Raw genomic sequence first — 17,492 nt, 5'->3', positions numbered from 1 at the left:
GTTGAGGCCTTAATTAAGTTTGAAGTGTGATTAAATTATACTTAATTATCATAATAATATTTTTTTTTCTCCCGGTGAGCGATAACTGGCTGACTTCAGTGAAAACATTGCTCTTGGAAGGACGTGGCAATCTCTTCGCTTGCAGTCAAAGTTATCAAGCCATGAAATCGTGAATCCTGTCAGCAACAAAATGTAATCTTTTTTTCATACGGACAGAACAATAGAAGGAGCTGCTCGATGAATACTCAACATCTCTTCTCTCCGCTCTTCTCTCCATTTTAATTAAAAAAGTGTCCTGAACCCTCCCGTCCCTTCCCCTCCTCGCTCTCTTTCGCTCATGCATGGAGGGGCGAGCTCTTATCTCTCCGTTCCATCTGATTATTTCTTCCCCCAGCTCGCCACCTCACACACTCAGTCACACACACACACACGCACTCCATCTCTGTCGGCTGCTATTGTTCAACTTCATCTAGGTCTGCAGTTTTGAATGGTCGGTTGCGTGAGTGCTTCTCTGTCTCTTTTTACTCTTTTCTCTGTTTCTCTCTCTCTCTTTGTCTCTCAATCACTTCATTCCTCTTTTAATCCTATTCTGTCGCTCAGCTTTGTATTGTTGCACACCTCCCCTCCTCTGTTTTTGAATACTCCTGGAAGCCGTCTGTGTAAATGAGAATCATCTTTGAGGTGGTGCCTGTATGTGTGTATCTGGAAGTGAAATATTAGACCCATTGAGTGTACAGGACTGGAATAACACAGTTGCAAAGGAGGCAGAAGTTCAAATCTGGGCTTGTTCTGTGGGGTATGACATTTGTGTTTTTTAAGGGGGGGGGGGGGGGGGGGGGGCTGTAGTTGTAATTTTGGAGGGGTAACTTGTGTCGGAATAAATGTTTTCATTTTCTTCAAAATGCCTGTGATATGGGTCACCCATTGCCTGCATAGATTCTGTACCCAAGTCATCATAAGTGACTTCACTGTCAGGGGACTTGTTTCAGGGCCATCCACGTGGGGTTACGCAGTACAGATGGCAAGCTTCAAACCACATGGAACATGATGCAGAATGCCATGGTCAAACATACTAGATGCAGGTATGTGTTGCATATATAGATATTTTTGCAGGTCACTATTTGCAAGTAAGAAAAAGGGGGGCATTCAAGAGTTGACTGGCAGTGAATGAGAGTGCGTGTGGGAGCTGAAACCCCCAGTGGGGTGCAGAGCATTTTGTGGGGCGTGGGGGCCGTCCACTGGATGTCTGTGATGGATGCTACGTGTTCTGAGAGCCATTACGGTCAGTTCAGAGGGAGACAGAGGGCCTGTGTTTTACGAGGCTGTGAGGTGGCTGCAGTGTCAATGACCCCCCTTTCTCTCTCTGGACTGATAGTTGCTCTTCCCTCCAGTGTGTCTTTCCCTGAATTTATCACTTCAACCTTCGAGGCATGCCTTTCAGTGCCTCCCCCTTTCTACTTGTCTCAGTCCTCTCTCCTCAACTCCTGATTTGTGTCCATGCTCCAGTCCTCTCCTCTCCTCTCCTCCAGGTCCTGGGGGAGATTGTTCCCCCTCCCTGCCCCAACCCCAACCCCCTCCCTTTAGCCCGAGGGCAGGTAGGGCATCTCGTTGTGGTAGTTGTAGTCTGGACAGACCTTCTGGACCAGGCGGTAGTCGGTGCTGTAGAAGGAGATGTAGATGCAGATGACCTTGAAGGGCTTGGAGCACATCCAGGAGACGTGGCTCTGCGTCTGCTCCTGGAAACAGGTCTTGGACGGGTCGTAGTTGCAGAGCGACGTGCGCTTGCTGCGGTCCACCTTCTCGTAGTCGATGCGGCAGTTGAAGATCTTGGAGTCCTTGGGGTAGACCACGCTCTGGCGCTCTAGGTCGAACTCCACCGCCTTGACCGGCGGCACCAGGCTGACCGAGATGTTGCCCTGGCCCGTGGAGTTGTGGCGAAAGTAGACGCTGAAGGTGCCATTGCCGTGGTCGACGATCTTGCCGGTGATGAGCAGGTTGAGCCGCAGAGTCTTGATGTTGGAGTAGAAGTCGCCCCAGCCGAACATTTTCTTGAACTTGCCCGTCTTGACGATGGGCCGGCGCTTCACCCGCGCCCCACCCATCGGGTCGTCTTTGAGCAGGTCACTGCCCAGCATCTCCCAGAACTCCTGCTTGGAGAAGGGCACTGGCGAGCGGTAGGGCAGCTCCACGGCCGAGGTGTTGGCTGCCCGGCTCTTGCTGTGCAGGACCCAGCGGCTCAGGGGGGACAGGGAGGTGCTCTGGCCGCTCAGGACGCCCACTGTCTTGGACGGGTCCTCTGAGGAGCCCTTGGAGGCAGTGGAGGAGTCGTCCTGCCCAAGGGCCAGCTGGAGAGAGAGAGAGAGAGAGAGAGAGAGAGAGAGAGAGAGAGAGAGAGAGGTACAAAGAAAAAAGACAATGAGGGAGAAATTAATAAAAAACCTGAACTGTGCTGATACAATTCCATTTATTTTGTAATTGAATTACGTATTAATTGAATTAACTGCATGTAACTAGTTACTCCCCAACCCTGATGATACCTCACACACACACACACACACACACATACACAAACACACACGCACGCACTCACACACACACACACAAAGAGAGAGAGAGAGGGAGAGGGGGAGAAAGGGAGAGAGAGAGAGAGAGAGAGAGAGTTGGAAGAAGTGCATAGGGTAAGGAGTGCTACGGAAGAATAGTAAAGTCAGAGAAAGTGACAAAAAGTTAGACTGAGTACAGGAAATAAGAAGTGGAGGAGAGAGAGAGATGGATATTAAAAGCGCCAATGAGTCACAGTGGGGCTTAGGAACAGGATGCCAGAATAACAGCAATCATGTGTTCCAGATTTACACTTTCAAAGTCTCATAATCTCCAGAGAATGTCAAAGTCATTAGCGATGCGGCACAGGTAATAGCGCTCCAGCGAGCGAAACCCGCGGCCCGGTTCCTCCACGCGGCTCTGCTCAGTGGACAGTGCTTTTGGGTATTATCTGGCAAAGCTGTCATCCCTCTCAGGCTTAATACCTGGGAATCTATACAGCTGTCATGGCTAATAAAACCATAGGGTTCAAATAGTGATAGAGGCACTCAGCGCTATCAGCTCATACACAGGGGACAAGGGAGAAAGAGGGAAGAGAGAGGGAAGAGGGGGAATGAGAGAAGAGGGGGCGGAAAGTGTTAGAGAGAGATTTGTGCCCCGGGTCTTTGCTGGAATGGGGAAACAATTACTGCTGAGAGCGTTTGTGCGAGTGTGTGTGTGTGTGTGTGTGTGTGGTGTGTGTGTGTGTGTGTGCACGTCCGGTATGTGTGCGTGTGTGTGTGTGTGTGTGTGTGTGTGCGTGCGTGTGTGTGTGTGTGTGTGTGTGTGTGTGTGTGTGTGTGCACGTGTGTGTGTGTGTGTGTGTGTGTGTGTGTGAGTGTGTGTGTGTGTGTGTGTGTGTGTATGTGTTATGAGTCTATGTGTGTGAGTGAGTGGAAGACACAGAAAGAGACAGTGGAGAGATGGGTAGGAGCAGGGGGGCAAGAGAATAAACCTCCATGTGCAATTAAAGCCTTTAATGTTTTAATTAAAAAGTCTGGATCAGCAGGAACACAACGCGGTCCCGTTTTCACAGATAGAGAGAAGAGACAGAGGAAGAAAGATAGAGAGAGAGAGAGAGGGGAGGAGAGATGGAAGAGATAAGAGAGTTCTGCTCAGCGATTGGTGAAAGAGTGTTAACCAAAGAAGGAAAACACCAGGCTGGAAGGTTAGGCCTGTCTGAACTTAATGGGACAAAAGAATGCATAAGAGGGGTGTATATAACAATATCAACTTTATACGATGGTTCAGTCACCACCTTTGTAGGATCACTGAGACCAAGACTCCATTAAATAGATTTCATTAAATCATTTGCAGCATTTCCTTGCACTATGCAACATTTGGCTGCATATCACAGGCATGGCACCAGATCAATTGTATGATTGCTGAATAAATGAACAGTTCATTCTTACAATGAATGGTAAAGTTAGTTATTCTCGGTATAGACCAGATGGAACCCAATTGCTGTTAACCACCGTGAGCAATGATGATATTGTTAAATAAAAGAGTAGACACAGTAGACACCGTGACCAAACTGCTTCCCGCATCTCAAGGATCACATGGATATCCCACATTCATATACACCTGCACATCATTTGAAATTCACATCCATTCAAATGCGTTCTCTGTGAGAACGATTGAAGCATGCAACCACGTGCTAACAGGATGTGGAGTATGGTAATCAGTTAAACTGCTGCGCCTGATAGCACTCGATGCATGGGGATTGTTGTGAATACAAACAAAGGAAGTCTTTTGTGGAGAAGAGATCAGAAAGGATTCCTCTGATACACTGCCTCTTTGGACATCTGCTCAGATGTTGGAGATTTGGGTGTCCATTTTGTAGACTTTATCATCTTTAGTGTGCATTCGGCCTTACAATGGTGCTGTGAAGAAAGGAAACGAGTGGGAATGATGAGTGCACAGAAACAATCTATTAGGGGATGCTGACATGCACTCCTCTACCTCAGGGATTCATACTGTTTGAACAGTTAGGACTGGGTTAGAAGTGTGTGTGTGTGTGTGTGCGTGTGTGTGTGTGTGTGTGTGTCTGTCTGTTAGAACAGTTAGGACTAGGTTAGAAGTGTGTGTGTGTGTGTGTGTGTGTCTGTGTGTGTTTCTGTGTCTGTTAGAACAGTTAGGACTGGGTTAGAAGTGTGTGTGTGTGTGTGTCTGTTAGAACAGTTAGGACTGGGTTAGAAGTGTGTGTGTGTGTGTGTCTGTTAGAACAGTTAGGACTGGGTTAGAAGTGTGTGTGTGTGTGTGTCTGTTAGAACAGTTAGGACTGGGTTAGAAGTGTGTGTGTGTGTGTGTGTCTGTTAGAACAGTTAGGACTGGGTTAGAAGTGTGTGTGTGTCTGTTAGAACAGTTAGGACTGGGTTAGAAGTGTGTGTGTGTGTGTGTGTCTGTTAGAACAGTTAGGACTGGGTTAGAAGTGTGTGTGTGTCTGTTAGAACAGTTAGGACTGGGTTAGAAGTGTGTGTGTGTGTGTGTGTCTGTTAGAACAGTTAGGACTGGGTTAGAAGTGTGTGTGTGTCTGTTAGAACAGTTAGGACTGGGTTAGAAGTGTGTGTGTGTCTGTTAGAACAGTTAGGACTGGGTTAGAAGTGTGTGTGTGTGTCTGTTAGAACAGTTAGGACTGGGTTAGAAGTGTGTGTGTGTGTCTGTTAGAACAGTTAGGACTGGGTTAGAAGTGTGTGTGCGCAGATGAGAGACACTACCTCAGGGATCCATACTGTTAGAACAGTGAGAGAGAGCGAGAGAGAGAGCTCTCTTATACTGTGTGTCTTTTTCTGTACTTGTATGTGTGAGTGAGTGAGAATGTGTGTGTAGAGACAGATGGAAAGAACTCTCACACCCTTTCTCTGTGTGTGTGTGTGTGTGTGTGTGTGTGTGTGTGTGTGTGTGTGTGTGTGTGTGTGTGTGTGTGTGTGTGTGTGTGTGTGTGTGTGTGTGATCTGCAGTACACTGAGGGCTGTAGGTTCCTGAGGTTTAGCATCAGTAAGATCACTCTTCATCCTCAGTCTGTGGCGAAGGCACAATTCTTTTTGGGGGTGTTCTTTCTCTGTCAACCCATGCCAGACTTGTGTGTAGATGCATTCCCTTTGTTGATGTTTCTGTCAGAGAATGTATGTGTTGTCCCTGTCTGGCCTGGCTCAGTGTGTGTGTGTGTGTGTGTGTGTGTGTGTGTGTGTATTTGTGTGTGTTTGTGTGTTAACGTGTGCGAGACAGCGAGAGTGTAAGCAGTAAGTATTGTGAGAAGTACTCTAGATCTTCAGAGGGGACAATATAAGAGTGTTTTATCTGTTTTCTCAGTGTCTGTCGGAATTTAGTAGTTTCTCACCGTCTCTGTATTTGACTCTCTGTGTCTGTCTGGTGGAGATACTACTATTTATTTCGCCCTTCTGAATAATTGTGTGTGTGTGTGTGTGTGTGCGAGTGTGTGTGTCTGTGTGTGTAAGAAAAAAAGTGAAAGAATATATTCACCAAAAACAGAAAGAGAAGATGTCTGGTGTGTTTGTGTTTCAGTGTGTGTCAAACCGAGAGAGACAATATATGTGTGTGTGTGTGTGTGTCCCTGTCAGGCAGGGTCCTCTCCTCTGTGTGCTACCGTCTGTGTGTGATCCATAATACATGCCTCTCTCCCCGGCATACTGGGATAGGCTCTGCCACTTCCTTACGCAGGCTTACGACACTCTTATTCCAGCTTAATCAGGCTTATGCCCTTTCTCTCTGCCTCCATCTCCTCGCACTCTCTTCAGCCACCACCTCGGAGCGGCTCTTGCCCTGGCCATAAATCGAGGCTCCATTTGTTCCGTGGCTATGCAGCAGACATGGCCTCTCTGGCGCCCAGGTTCAGTCAGGATTAGGGCACATTTATATGATGCTCTTGTTTTGTGTGTGTGTGCGGCTGCTGGTGTTCGGGTGAAACTGGCTGCCTTGCCCTCGTGTCCTGACTCTCCTCTCTATTTCATCTCACGCAGACTTGTCTACAGCGCGGGGCACCCTAAGGCAGCTGCTGGAGAGGTTTTTTCTCTCCTCTCCCTTTTTTTAACTACATTTTGTGAGATTTTGGCTCTTTTCTTGCTGGCTTACTGGTGCTTCGCTGGTGTTCTTTAAGCAATGTGTGTCCAGTGTTGGGGGTTGTCATTGATCTCGGTTTATGTATACGTTTTGTGTGTGTGTGTGTGTGTGTGTGTGTGTGAGTGTGTATGTATGTATGTATGTTTGTTTGTGTGTGTGTGTGTGTGTGTGTGTGTGTGTGTGTGTGTGTGTGTGGGCGTGCGCCTCTTTGTGTGCCTGTGTGCAGTTGTGTGCTCCGCTGTGTGCGTGTGTGTGTGTGTGTGTGTGTGTGTGTGTGTGTGTGTGTGTGTGTGTGTGTGTGTGTGTGTGTGTTGGTGTGAGAGAGAGAGAGAGAGAGAGATGAGAGGGAGAAAGAGAGAGATAGAGAGAGATAGAGAGAGAGAGAGATAGAGAGAGAGAGAGATGAGAGGGAGAGAGAGAAAGAGAGAGATAGAGAGAGATAGAGAGAGAGAGAGAGATAGAGAGAGATAGAGAGAAAGAGAGAGATAGAGAGAGATAGAGAGAGAGAGAGAGATAGAGAGAGTGCCATCTGTCTCAGTGTCAGTAGCTTGCTGGGCAGCCGTGGCAGCAGCAGCAGCTCTCTGGCATCTTCAGAGAGGACACTCCCGTCTGGATGGAGCAGAGCACATCAGCAGGCCAGTCAACAGCCCCCCTCTCTCCCCTGCCTCTCCTCTTACACCTCCTCAATGCCCTGTGTGACTGCTACGCACTCCCATGCCCACCTCCTACTGAGATGACACGTTTGGATGCAGACTTCAGTAAACACACTTTAATGAAGGATGAATACACACACACACACACACACACACACACACACACACACACACACTCCACAAACACACACACACACATCACAGCACAGCACAGCACAAGAAAAGCCTGAAAAGCCTGCCTTTCACAGATCTGCTGGGGTACAACCCATCTTCCCATGGACATGAACACACACACACACACACACACATATATATATATATATACACACACACACACACACACACACACACACACACACACACACACACAAACATGTATAGACACACACGCACACACAAACACACACATACATACATACACATATAGACAGCGCCCCCCCCCAACACACATCACACACGCATGCATGCACACATACACACACCACACGTTCACGTACGTACAGACATACTTAAAGCAGGCCTGTCTACAGCAGAGTGCCGTCTGGCTGGGAGCCAAGCCCTCAGTATGCTGGCGTCTCCTGGCAGGAGCTTACCTGCTGTAAAATGGGATTCTCTGATACCCCCGACGTCTGACAAGCTCTCCGTCAGCAGCATAAATAATGAACCCAAATCAGACGCACACACACACACACACCAGATGCAGAGAGACGTATCGATTTGAACCTCTTCAGACTCCTGTGTCCTTCCCCAGACATTACACCCACCCCTATCTTCTGTCTTTCACAGAAGAGGAGGAGAGGAGAGGAAGACCGAGTGATAGACAGCTGAAGGGGTATGATGGCAACACCGCTCCCTCCTACACCACTCCCTCCAATCCGCGTGGGGCCCTGCCTGCCTTCCTGCCGGTGTCACTTTCCTCCGCAGTCGGCGCGGTCGGGGCCAAGACCGTCCCGGACCAAAATAAACAAGCCCTCCTCCCTGGGCTGCTGTCTAAACACCATCCTCACCCGGCTGCCTCCACGGCTCACCACAGCTATAACTCAGTCAGCCCTGTGCCTCAACAATCACCATAAAACAATAACAGGAACCAAAGCTTAGAGGCCATAACAATAACTCAATTACTGCAGCCATAAGCATAAAACTGAAGCCATTACTCAGTTGCCGTATACATGTAGTCACAGCCCATGCCAGTCCCACCAGGATAACAGTATGACAATAAAACCGTAATAAAAGGAGCAATTGTATTCACATGACAAATAGTGCTTAAATGGGCTGGGGGATTGGTGTTCTAGACGTGGAGAGACCTACTGTACTGTGCCGGCCTAAAATCCACACAGTTCCCTCCACTCCAGCAGGTGGAAGCATAGCCCTGCGGGTGCAGTGGAGAGTAGTCAGTTGTGGCCATCTTAGACAACAGGAGCATCGTGTGGATGACAAATAGTGTGAAACAGTACCAAGTGTTCATGCATACGTGCTCTGGAGGATGGGTTGGATTTGGGGAGAAAGCCAGCCTTGTTACAGGTAAATGTCACGGTGTTGTGTACGCATTACTGTATATCTGTCCCTGACTGAACATTTGTGTAGCATATTGTGTGTGTGTGTGTGTGTGTGTGTGTGTGTGTGTGTGTGTGTGTGTGTGTGTGTGTGTGTGTGTGTGTGTGTGTGTGTGTGTGTGTGTGTGTGTGTGTGTCACTGTGGTTGGTGAGGTAGAACCGTGAGTTGAAACACGCATGTCTTACACGGCCATTCGTCACCCACGCTGAGCCAGGCAGAGAGACTTCAATAGAAGGACGGCATGTGTGAATATTTGATCGTGATTCACTTCAATGTCATCCCATTTCTTTAAAGAGCTCACTGGAATGGAAGGGGACACTGTCAGAAAGACAGTTTTTGCCAAATGACAGGATTAGTTAGAATCATTTTTCTCTCTCTCTCTCTCTCTCTCTCTCTCTGCCTAAAAAGGTGACGTGGGCAAGATTGCCTACTGACAGGACTGTCAATGAGCGTGCAGGTGACGAATCTACTGAAAGTGTGTGGGAAACTTTTATTTGGTCTGTTAAACGAAAGGTGGACCGAAATGACACAGATTTATGTTCCATGTGTGTGAAATTGGCCAAGGACACCCTTGGGAGGACTAGCGGGATGTGAACACCGAGGTTCAGCTGAAGGTGAATTGGATAGAATGAAGTGCCTGCGGGCAAAAAAAAAAAAGTGGGCGTTAAGTGATTACCCAGAAGCACCTGGGTGGGTGGTGTCAGTCAGCGCCAGGCCCCCGGCTCCTTTGCCACGCGTTAAAGGGGGATTAATGGATGATTACAGGGGTGATAAAACAAAAGGAGGACAAGAACCTCCTTATCGGCAACAGATGGCAAACGGCTCTGAGAAAAGGGAACGGAAAAAAAGAACATATCTGAAAGCTGTTGTGCAGTTGAGTCAGAGCGCTGAAGGTTACACAAGTGTTGGTGCCTGGAAGCCAGAGGTGTGACCGTGTGTGTGTGTGTGTGTGTGTGTGTGTGTGTGTGTGTGTGTAAGGGTGAACTGTGAAATTAGTTTGTGTGTAGAGCACAGTAAAATACAGTATATCTAGAATGTATGTGTGTGTGTGTGTGTGTGTGTGTGTGTGTGTGTGTGTGTGTGTGTGTGTGTGTGTGTGTGTGTGTGTGTGTGTGTGTGTAAGGGTGAACTGTGAAATTTGTTTGTGTGTAGAGCACAGTAAAATACAGTATATCTAGAATGTGTGTGTGTGTGTGTGTGTGTGTGTGTGTGTGTGTGTGTGTGTGTGTGTATGTGTGTGTGTGTATGCGCCCATGTGTGCACGTGCATGTGTGTATGCTAGCGCGTGTCATAAGTGGGGACTGGGCCAACAGTGGCCGCTCCTCTGCTATCTCTCCCAGTCCAGATCGCTGCTGTATTAAGTGTAATGACGCCTGAAAGACTGGGAATAAACGTGAAAAGGAACTATATGATGCCTGCTCACGCTCTGAGTGACAGCTATAGTGCTAAGTGGCACTAACCAGAATCAGAGTGCGGCGGTGCCCGGGCGAAGCCATGGAGATGTAACGAGATTAATGGCATTAATACCCCGATAATGAGACCCTGGCGCTGAACCAGACATTCTCACCCTCTACACCCGCAGCTATTTGCCACGTCTCCTCACATACGAATGAAGTGAAAATCACGCTAAAAGCAGAGCTCAGACACAATAACACTCGCAGGTGACTATTCGCAGTCCTGAAATGTGAATTAATTACACACTTCTGCACGAAGCGCTTTTATGTGACGAGGTACTAATGGACTGTATAGCCCTCGTGTGAGAGTGCTTTGTGTGCCACGGGGGGTAATGCGTGATGCAAAGGGGGGAAGAGGAGGAGGATGGGGTGGAGGCAAGAGTGTGGGAAGAGACTGAAGGGGTTACGGCTGAATGAAAGGTGGAGAAGGATGATGAGAATCCCCAGTCAGTAGTCACACACCTAATGGATGACTAGAAAGAGGAGCGAGATGTTTTGCAAAAAAACTAAGGTTGAAATTAAAAATGGATTGCGTCAGTGCATGTGATTTGCTCTGTGTGTGTGAGCGTATGTGTGTGTGTTTGTCTGTGTGTGTGTGTGTGTGTGTGTGTGTGTGTGTGTGTGTGTGTGTGTGTTTGTGTGCCCTCATTGCGAGGAAGGAAGGTGGGTTGGTATGTTGACATCTCTTTCCTATGGCATGTGAGTCATTGGGGCGGGTGGTGGTGGTGGTGCGTGAGGGGGGGGGTCTTCTCCCTGGGGGGTTGAAGTCTCTCTCGTCGCCGTGGTAATTGTGACTCATTAAGTGCTGGTGCGCACAGGCCTTGGGTGCCTCTTCAGGCAAAAAAACACAAAGAGAGAGCAAAAAAAGTGAGAAAGAAAGAGAGAGAGAGACAGAAAGTGTGCATGTGTGAGAGAGTGAGAAAGATAGCGTGTGATGCATGAAACTAAGCTTAATCACAGAAACACAAAAAGAAGACAAAGGACAACAGACCGTGTGTGAACATGTAAGTAAATGATGAAAAGGTGGAACAGAAGGAGAAGATGAGAAAACAACACTCAAGGATGAAAGGACAAGAGAGAGGGATGAAAGCGAACGCACACGCACCAATCGTCTCCTGAGGCAATTAACAGGCACTTAAAGAGGCAACGCGTACACCGTCTCCCAAAAGCCAATTACCAAGGCAGGTAGGCTACACCGTTTCAGCTCGGCCAAACAGACAGACACTGACAGCGTCGGCCTTACATGTGCCATTTCGCACAAGAGCCAAACAGATCTTGCCACCGTGGCCAATTAAAAACGCCACCTTTGCTCATTTCACCATTTTGGCGGAATTACTGCTGCAGTCGGAGAGCCTAAACTCCTGCCCGCCTCTAAAAGACGTCATAAACCTGCCAGAAAGCGGTCGTCTCAAGACAAACCATGGAGCAGTTCTGTCACACAGGGGCTTGTCACAAGCTCGTTGTTACCATCAAGGCTCTATTGTGTTGGATCTAGTTCTCAAGAATTAGGATTAAGAGTTGCATTTATTTTGTTTGCTATTTGCAGGACACTAAAATGTATACATACTGCTAGTGACGTACGATTCCTAAAGGGACATAAGATGAACATGACACCATCAACATTTGTGACTCATACAACACAGTAAGCAACGTAGGCGCGCTGTTGACACTGGTGATAAGATGTGAGATCTACATGTGAGAGGTGTGCTTTTGGTGTGGAGATGAGAGATCTACATGTGAGAGCTTTTGGCCGCTTTTTGGATTACGGAGCCAATATTGTGCAGAAATCACTTGTCTACTTGTGGAAAATTTCAGAATGATTCCATTGTGTGTGCTGATCCCCTCCCTTGACACTAAGCTGAAAACAGCCACGGCCTCAGCATTTCTTTAGTGTCAAAGACAGAGACAAGCATGGTGTTTGCTCGCACCAATTCAACAGGCAGGGCCCTTATTTAACCACAAGAGTGACTCGCACACCACTTCTGCCACTCGTGAACTGTCTTGGTGGACATTTGGCACTAAAAAGCAGTCAACTGCATTTAAGTACATTCTCTCTCTCTGTCTCTCTCTCTCTTTATCTCTTTATCTCTCTCTCTCTATCATTATCTCTCTTTCACTCTGTCTCTCTCTCAGGTTGTGCCACATGGAGAATGTTAACAGAGTGGTTGTGTGAGAGTGGGGAAATGTCTGGCTCAGAGGTGTGCTGCTGTGTGTCAGTTTGAGTTAGAGATTATTACTATGAAACCTAGACCAGCAAAATGTTTTTTTTTATTTCCAAATGACTCAGAGTAATTGGAAGCACAGGGTGGGGATGGGAAAGAGACAGAGAGATATAGATAGAGAGAGAGAGATATAGAGGGAGAGGGAGGGAGGGGTAGAGCCTACTGAGGCGGTGTGTACAGGCAAAGACATGCGTGAGGTAGAACCCCAATAAGAGCTGGGTTTCCTCTGGCGGTTGGATTGAAATCTCCATGTCTAATATGACATCAATTTTTAATTAAAGGCCCCAGTTACTGCTCAGATTTCTAAGTGTTTCACGAGACGCTTTATATTTTCTCTCCTTTCCCTCCCTCCCTCTTTCCTTTTTTCCTCTCCGTCTCCTGCTCCCTCTCTCTCTAACGCCAGACCCAGACCTAATATGCTCACCGTGGGAGCCTTCTTCCCCCTAATACATGATTAAAATCAGAGAATAGCGGGCCCTTATTACTAATTATTCCACACAAAGCCAGGGGAGGGGGTGGGATAGAGGGGGGGGGGCAGGCGAGAAAAGAAAGGTAATTTCACAAGAAACAAGGCGCTTGACTCTTAATGAATAATTTACTCAGGCTTCAAGGGGGTCACTAGAGCCCCCCCTCTCACACACACACACACACACACACACACACACTCCAGCCCTTAACCACCCCCACCTCCACACCACAGCCAGACCCCTCACCCAGACACACACAATCCAGCCCTTAGCCACCCCCTCACCACACCACAGCCAGCCCCCTTCACCCACACACACCTGGTCAGACCAACATGTGCCGCAGTTCAGTCATTTTTTCCTTTGCGTCTATTACTTTTTTCTCCCTCCTTCCTTCCATCCTTCCATCCTTCCCTCCCTCCATTCTCATTTTATTCTTCACTGGTGTGCTGAACTCTGGTCAGGCAGGTTAAGCTCAGCTGCTCCCCACTGGACACTCAGCTTCATTGAGCATGCTGAGGGGAAACCACAGGGCCTGAATAGCCTAGCAATCTTTTTACATTATAACCCATCGACGCGGCAGAGTCGCTGCCTGCTCATCAGTAGTAGAAGAGGATAATATGGCAGGTGTGTGTGTGTGTGTGTGTGTGTGTGTGTGTGTGTGTGTGTGTGTGTGTGTGTGTGTGTGTGTGTGTGTGTGCACAGTGGGGAGGGAGGGGGGTCTAAAAGAGCTGGGTGATTGCACTTAGCTCAATTTAAACTCCAATTTAAACAATGAGGCATTTGTTCCAGTTTGTCTCTACACCTGCACATCCGTTGCTGTGCTTTGCTTTGCAGGTGGATGACCAACTTCTGGGACATTCTCACGCACGGCTGACCTGCTGACAGAACAGCAGTCTGGTGGAGCCCAACTTGCACCTTTAAATGCCAGAAGACTTCATCAGGCCCGGGCATCGGTCGTCTGGAACCCCGCCGGTAGGAGAGGATTCTAAGCTCAACTCTACCGTCTGGAACACCGTCGGTAGGAGAGGATTCTAAGCTCAACTCTACCGTCTGGAACACCGTCGGTAGGAGAGGATTCTAAGCTCAACTCTACCGTCTGGAACACCGTCGGTAGGAGAGGATTCTAAGCTCAACTCTACCGTCTGGAACCCCGCCGGTAGGAGAGGATTCTAAGCTCAACTCTACCGTCTGGAACACCGTCGGTAGGAGAGGATTCTAAGCTCAACTCTACCGTCTGGAACACCGTCGGTAGGAGAGGATTCTAAGCTCAACTCTACCGTCTGGAACACCGTCGGTAGGACAGGATTCTAAGCTCAACTCTACCGTCTGGAACACCGTCGGTAGGAGAGGATTCTAAGCTCAACTCTACTATCTGATGACAGTGCAGGCATGAGCTAATTGAGGGCACCTCTGATAACGCTTTCATTCTGCACCACTTAAGGCCCAACAATTTAAAGCCCCAATTGCTTGTTTTCCTAGACCACATAAAGATGGTACATAGTGTACGGCCACATAGTGTCTACGGCCACACCGTTTGGTATGGTCTCTGCAGAACCCCCTCCCCCCCTCTGGGGATCCTTTCAGTAATGCATTACGGTGCTGCTCATTCGCTTGTGGGGAACAAGCACGCTGTTGATTTATTGTCGCGATTTAGAGACAATATTTCCCTTGTAATTTCTCTGCTAATTGTAGGGATTAATGGAGCTGATCCTGGATTTGCTGCCTTAGTCAAATACCACACTGGGTCACGTTGGCATACTGAGAGAGGGAGACGCCAGAAGCTGCCACGCAACTCCACGGCGACAAAACCGGGTGCGCCTCGGGTGGTCGCCAACAACAGCCTTTCCACTCTCATGCAGTCACTAGAAACGTTTGTCACACCCTGATGAGGTCACCAGCAACCTTTTTCACAGTCTGGTGAGGTCAGTGAGAGATTGTGGGATGGGGTGGGGTGGGGGGCTATCAACACTTCCTGATGAAGGCAGCTGTCTGTTCTTCACATAAGCCCGTTTGTGGCGGGCGTGAACAAACAAAGATAGTGTCCTCTCACTAAATCTGTTTGTTCTTGAAAGAGTGATTTCATGAACAAATACTCATATAGCAAAAAAAAACTCCATGCTTTCGGATCAAAACCAGCCCATCCGTTTGTTTTCTTTTTTTATTCATGAAAACCGAGCTCTACCTCTCTTCAGTTGGAACTCTGGTGATCTCGTATCCGTTGCTTAAAGTGGAGAGGCGTTCCCCCGTAATAATGATCCATAAATGATGGATTAGGCTTGGCTGTTCAGTCACTGAGGGATCAGGAATAACAGACTGCATGAGGGGAGACACCAGCTATTAAGGCTACATGTTATCGATCGGCAGCATATCCATGCTTAAAGCACGCCACATCGAGCCATCAGTATTCCCCACTGTTTCACTGCAATGAAGGCTTTGGCTCTAGCATATGAACAAAACAACAGCCCACACATCGGTGATGAAGCAGAAACGATTTCAACACAAAACAAAACCAGTAATTAAGAAGGAGATTAGCATACTGCATGGAGTGTCCACCGAACAGTGAACAAGTTCATTGATTAGCGCGCACCAGCCTGAGACCACAGCGAGTCTTAATGAGTAAGCTGAGAGGTGCTTTATTATCATAATCTTGGAAGACGGAACCGGTGCACAAACACAAGCCTTGAAAAGACATGAATATTAAAGGAGTAATGATATGAATGCATCTTTACCTTTTAGACATTGCTCAGTGTCCTGGGCTCAGAAGGCCCTGTGTGTGTGTGGAGGGACGTGCAAATACTGCAGCTTTACAACCACTTATGCAGAACAGTTTAGACCAACATCAGATGGGATTTGAATGAGTGCTTCCCCAAGGAGCTACTGAAGAGTTCTGAAACTTTAGACAATGTCAATATTAGGCTTTCACTTTTTTCTCTGTCTATTCATTCACATATGGTGTCTTTAAATGATTCTAACATCATTAATAGTAAAATTCTGACTGAAATGTCTCACATATCTCTAACTATCAATGTCTCAATTTGACAGTGTTATTGATAGTTAATAATATTGTAATTACATGTACTAAATGCATTTTTGGTAATGCCTTTGTGCGTTCCATTGTGGTGGTAGGCAGACCCCCAAGCATTCTTCATGCATGAGTTCTGTTTCTTCTGCCATCAATACTAGGAAATAATTATGCCACGCGGTCAAAACACTCGTTTACTAGTCTACTTCTGTTTCTACTTCTGTTTCTACCCTAACTTTCATCCAACATACACAGCGGCATTTGAACCAAATGTTATATTCCATCGAATCTGTATCAATCATGAATGATTCGTTGAATCAATCGATGCTTCCGGCAATGTACTACATATACATGGGGATTATTGATAACTAAGGTAACAAAACAGTTCTGAAAACAGTTGCTCCAGGTGCCATGCAGGTACTGTACATTGATATACGTCAAGGGCTTTACCTGTCCTTTGTATTATGCAGCATTTTGTTGTAGCTCATTTTTTGGCATAAATTCAAATGATGGATTCCAAACTGACTTTACAGAGAAAATCCTCCTGCAACCTTTCACTGACTCCTTCCCATGGCTTGGGTTCATTAGGCAGGGTGTGATTATGCTTGAATACGCTCCATCTGAAGAGCGCTGAATTTCTGGAGGTCTGTTTTTCTCCACAGTCATTTATCCGATGCTTGTACTTAAATATGAAACATGAGAATCGTTTTCATTTTAGACTTCACTATTCTCTGGTTAATGACCGTGTGTGTGTGTGTGTGTGTGTGTGTGTGTGTGTGTGTGTGTGTGTGTGTGAGAGAGAGAGAGAGAGAGAGAGAGCTACACCCAGTGGGGATTAGAGTCTGCATGCTGGAGGCTTCTCTCTTAAGCCCGGATATCATCCGACAGTCGAGCCCATGGGACTCCAGTAATCTTGTGTCACTTAGACATTGATTTTCTCTTTTATTGTCTGATTGTGGAGAAAAGGTCATCTGATGGGCTGATCTTCAGCATGCACAGATCCCTATGGACTCCCCCAATTGGAAGCTTGGGATTTTGCCTGTTTTTTTTTTTTTTGCAGCGTTGCCAAACATTGCACTCATTTCTCTTAGAGACATGGCACCGAGATCAACATGAGATCTTCCAGCCCATTAGGAACATCCGTAGCCTCCTCTGAACTTACTGAAATGAGGCTACAAGACAGATAGCATTCTGCCCATCCGTTTGAAGCGTGTTCAAAATGGGCATGCCGTTGTTGATTATCGGCTGTTATCCTGGTTGGCTCTGAGAGTTGGGTGTTCAGGGAGGTCAGGGGCATGCTGGGAAAGGTTGAAGGGGAGATGGGGAGCAGGCTCACCGAGCACTGGGGGGGTCCTGGCACAAGGGGTGAGGTTATATGTGCCTGAGCATAAATCATAATTTCACCATCCCAGCAGACGACCCAGCTTTTGGCCAAGAAAAAAACATAGAACCTGTTCCCT

The 17,492-nt window shown here is 47.5% G+C and overlaps 1 protein-coding gene across 1 annotated transcript in view; it reads right to left on the bottom strand.

Moving 5' to 3' along the window:
* Window positions 1-1,580: 1,580 nt before the first annotated feature.
* The window catches only part of LOC308379696 (neurexophilin-1), a gene marked incomplete at its 3' end in the record, with an annotated part of 19,835 nt that continues 3,923 nt past the window's right edge, over window positions 1,581-17,492 (bottom strand). Inside the window, exon 2 of the mRNA XM_080856945.1 lies at window positions 1,581-2,345. Coding sequence (XP_080713071.1) covers window positions 1,581-2,345 — 765 coding nt within the window. The remainder of the gene's footprint in view (window positions 2,346-17,492) is intronic.

This window comes from Sprattus sprattus (assembly GCF_963457725.1).
Source record: "Sprattus sprattus genome assembly, chromosome: 18".
Taxonomy (NCBI): Eukaryota; Metazoa; Chordata; class Actinopteri; order Clupeiformes; family Clupeidae; genus Sprattus; species Sprattus sprattus.
The sequence above is the reverse complement of the archived record's forward strand: the minus strand, read 5'-3'. Positions and strand labels throughout refer to the sequence as shown.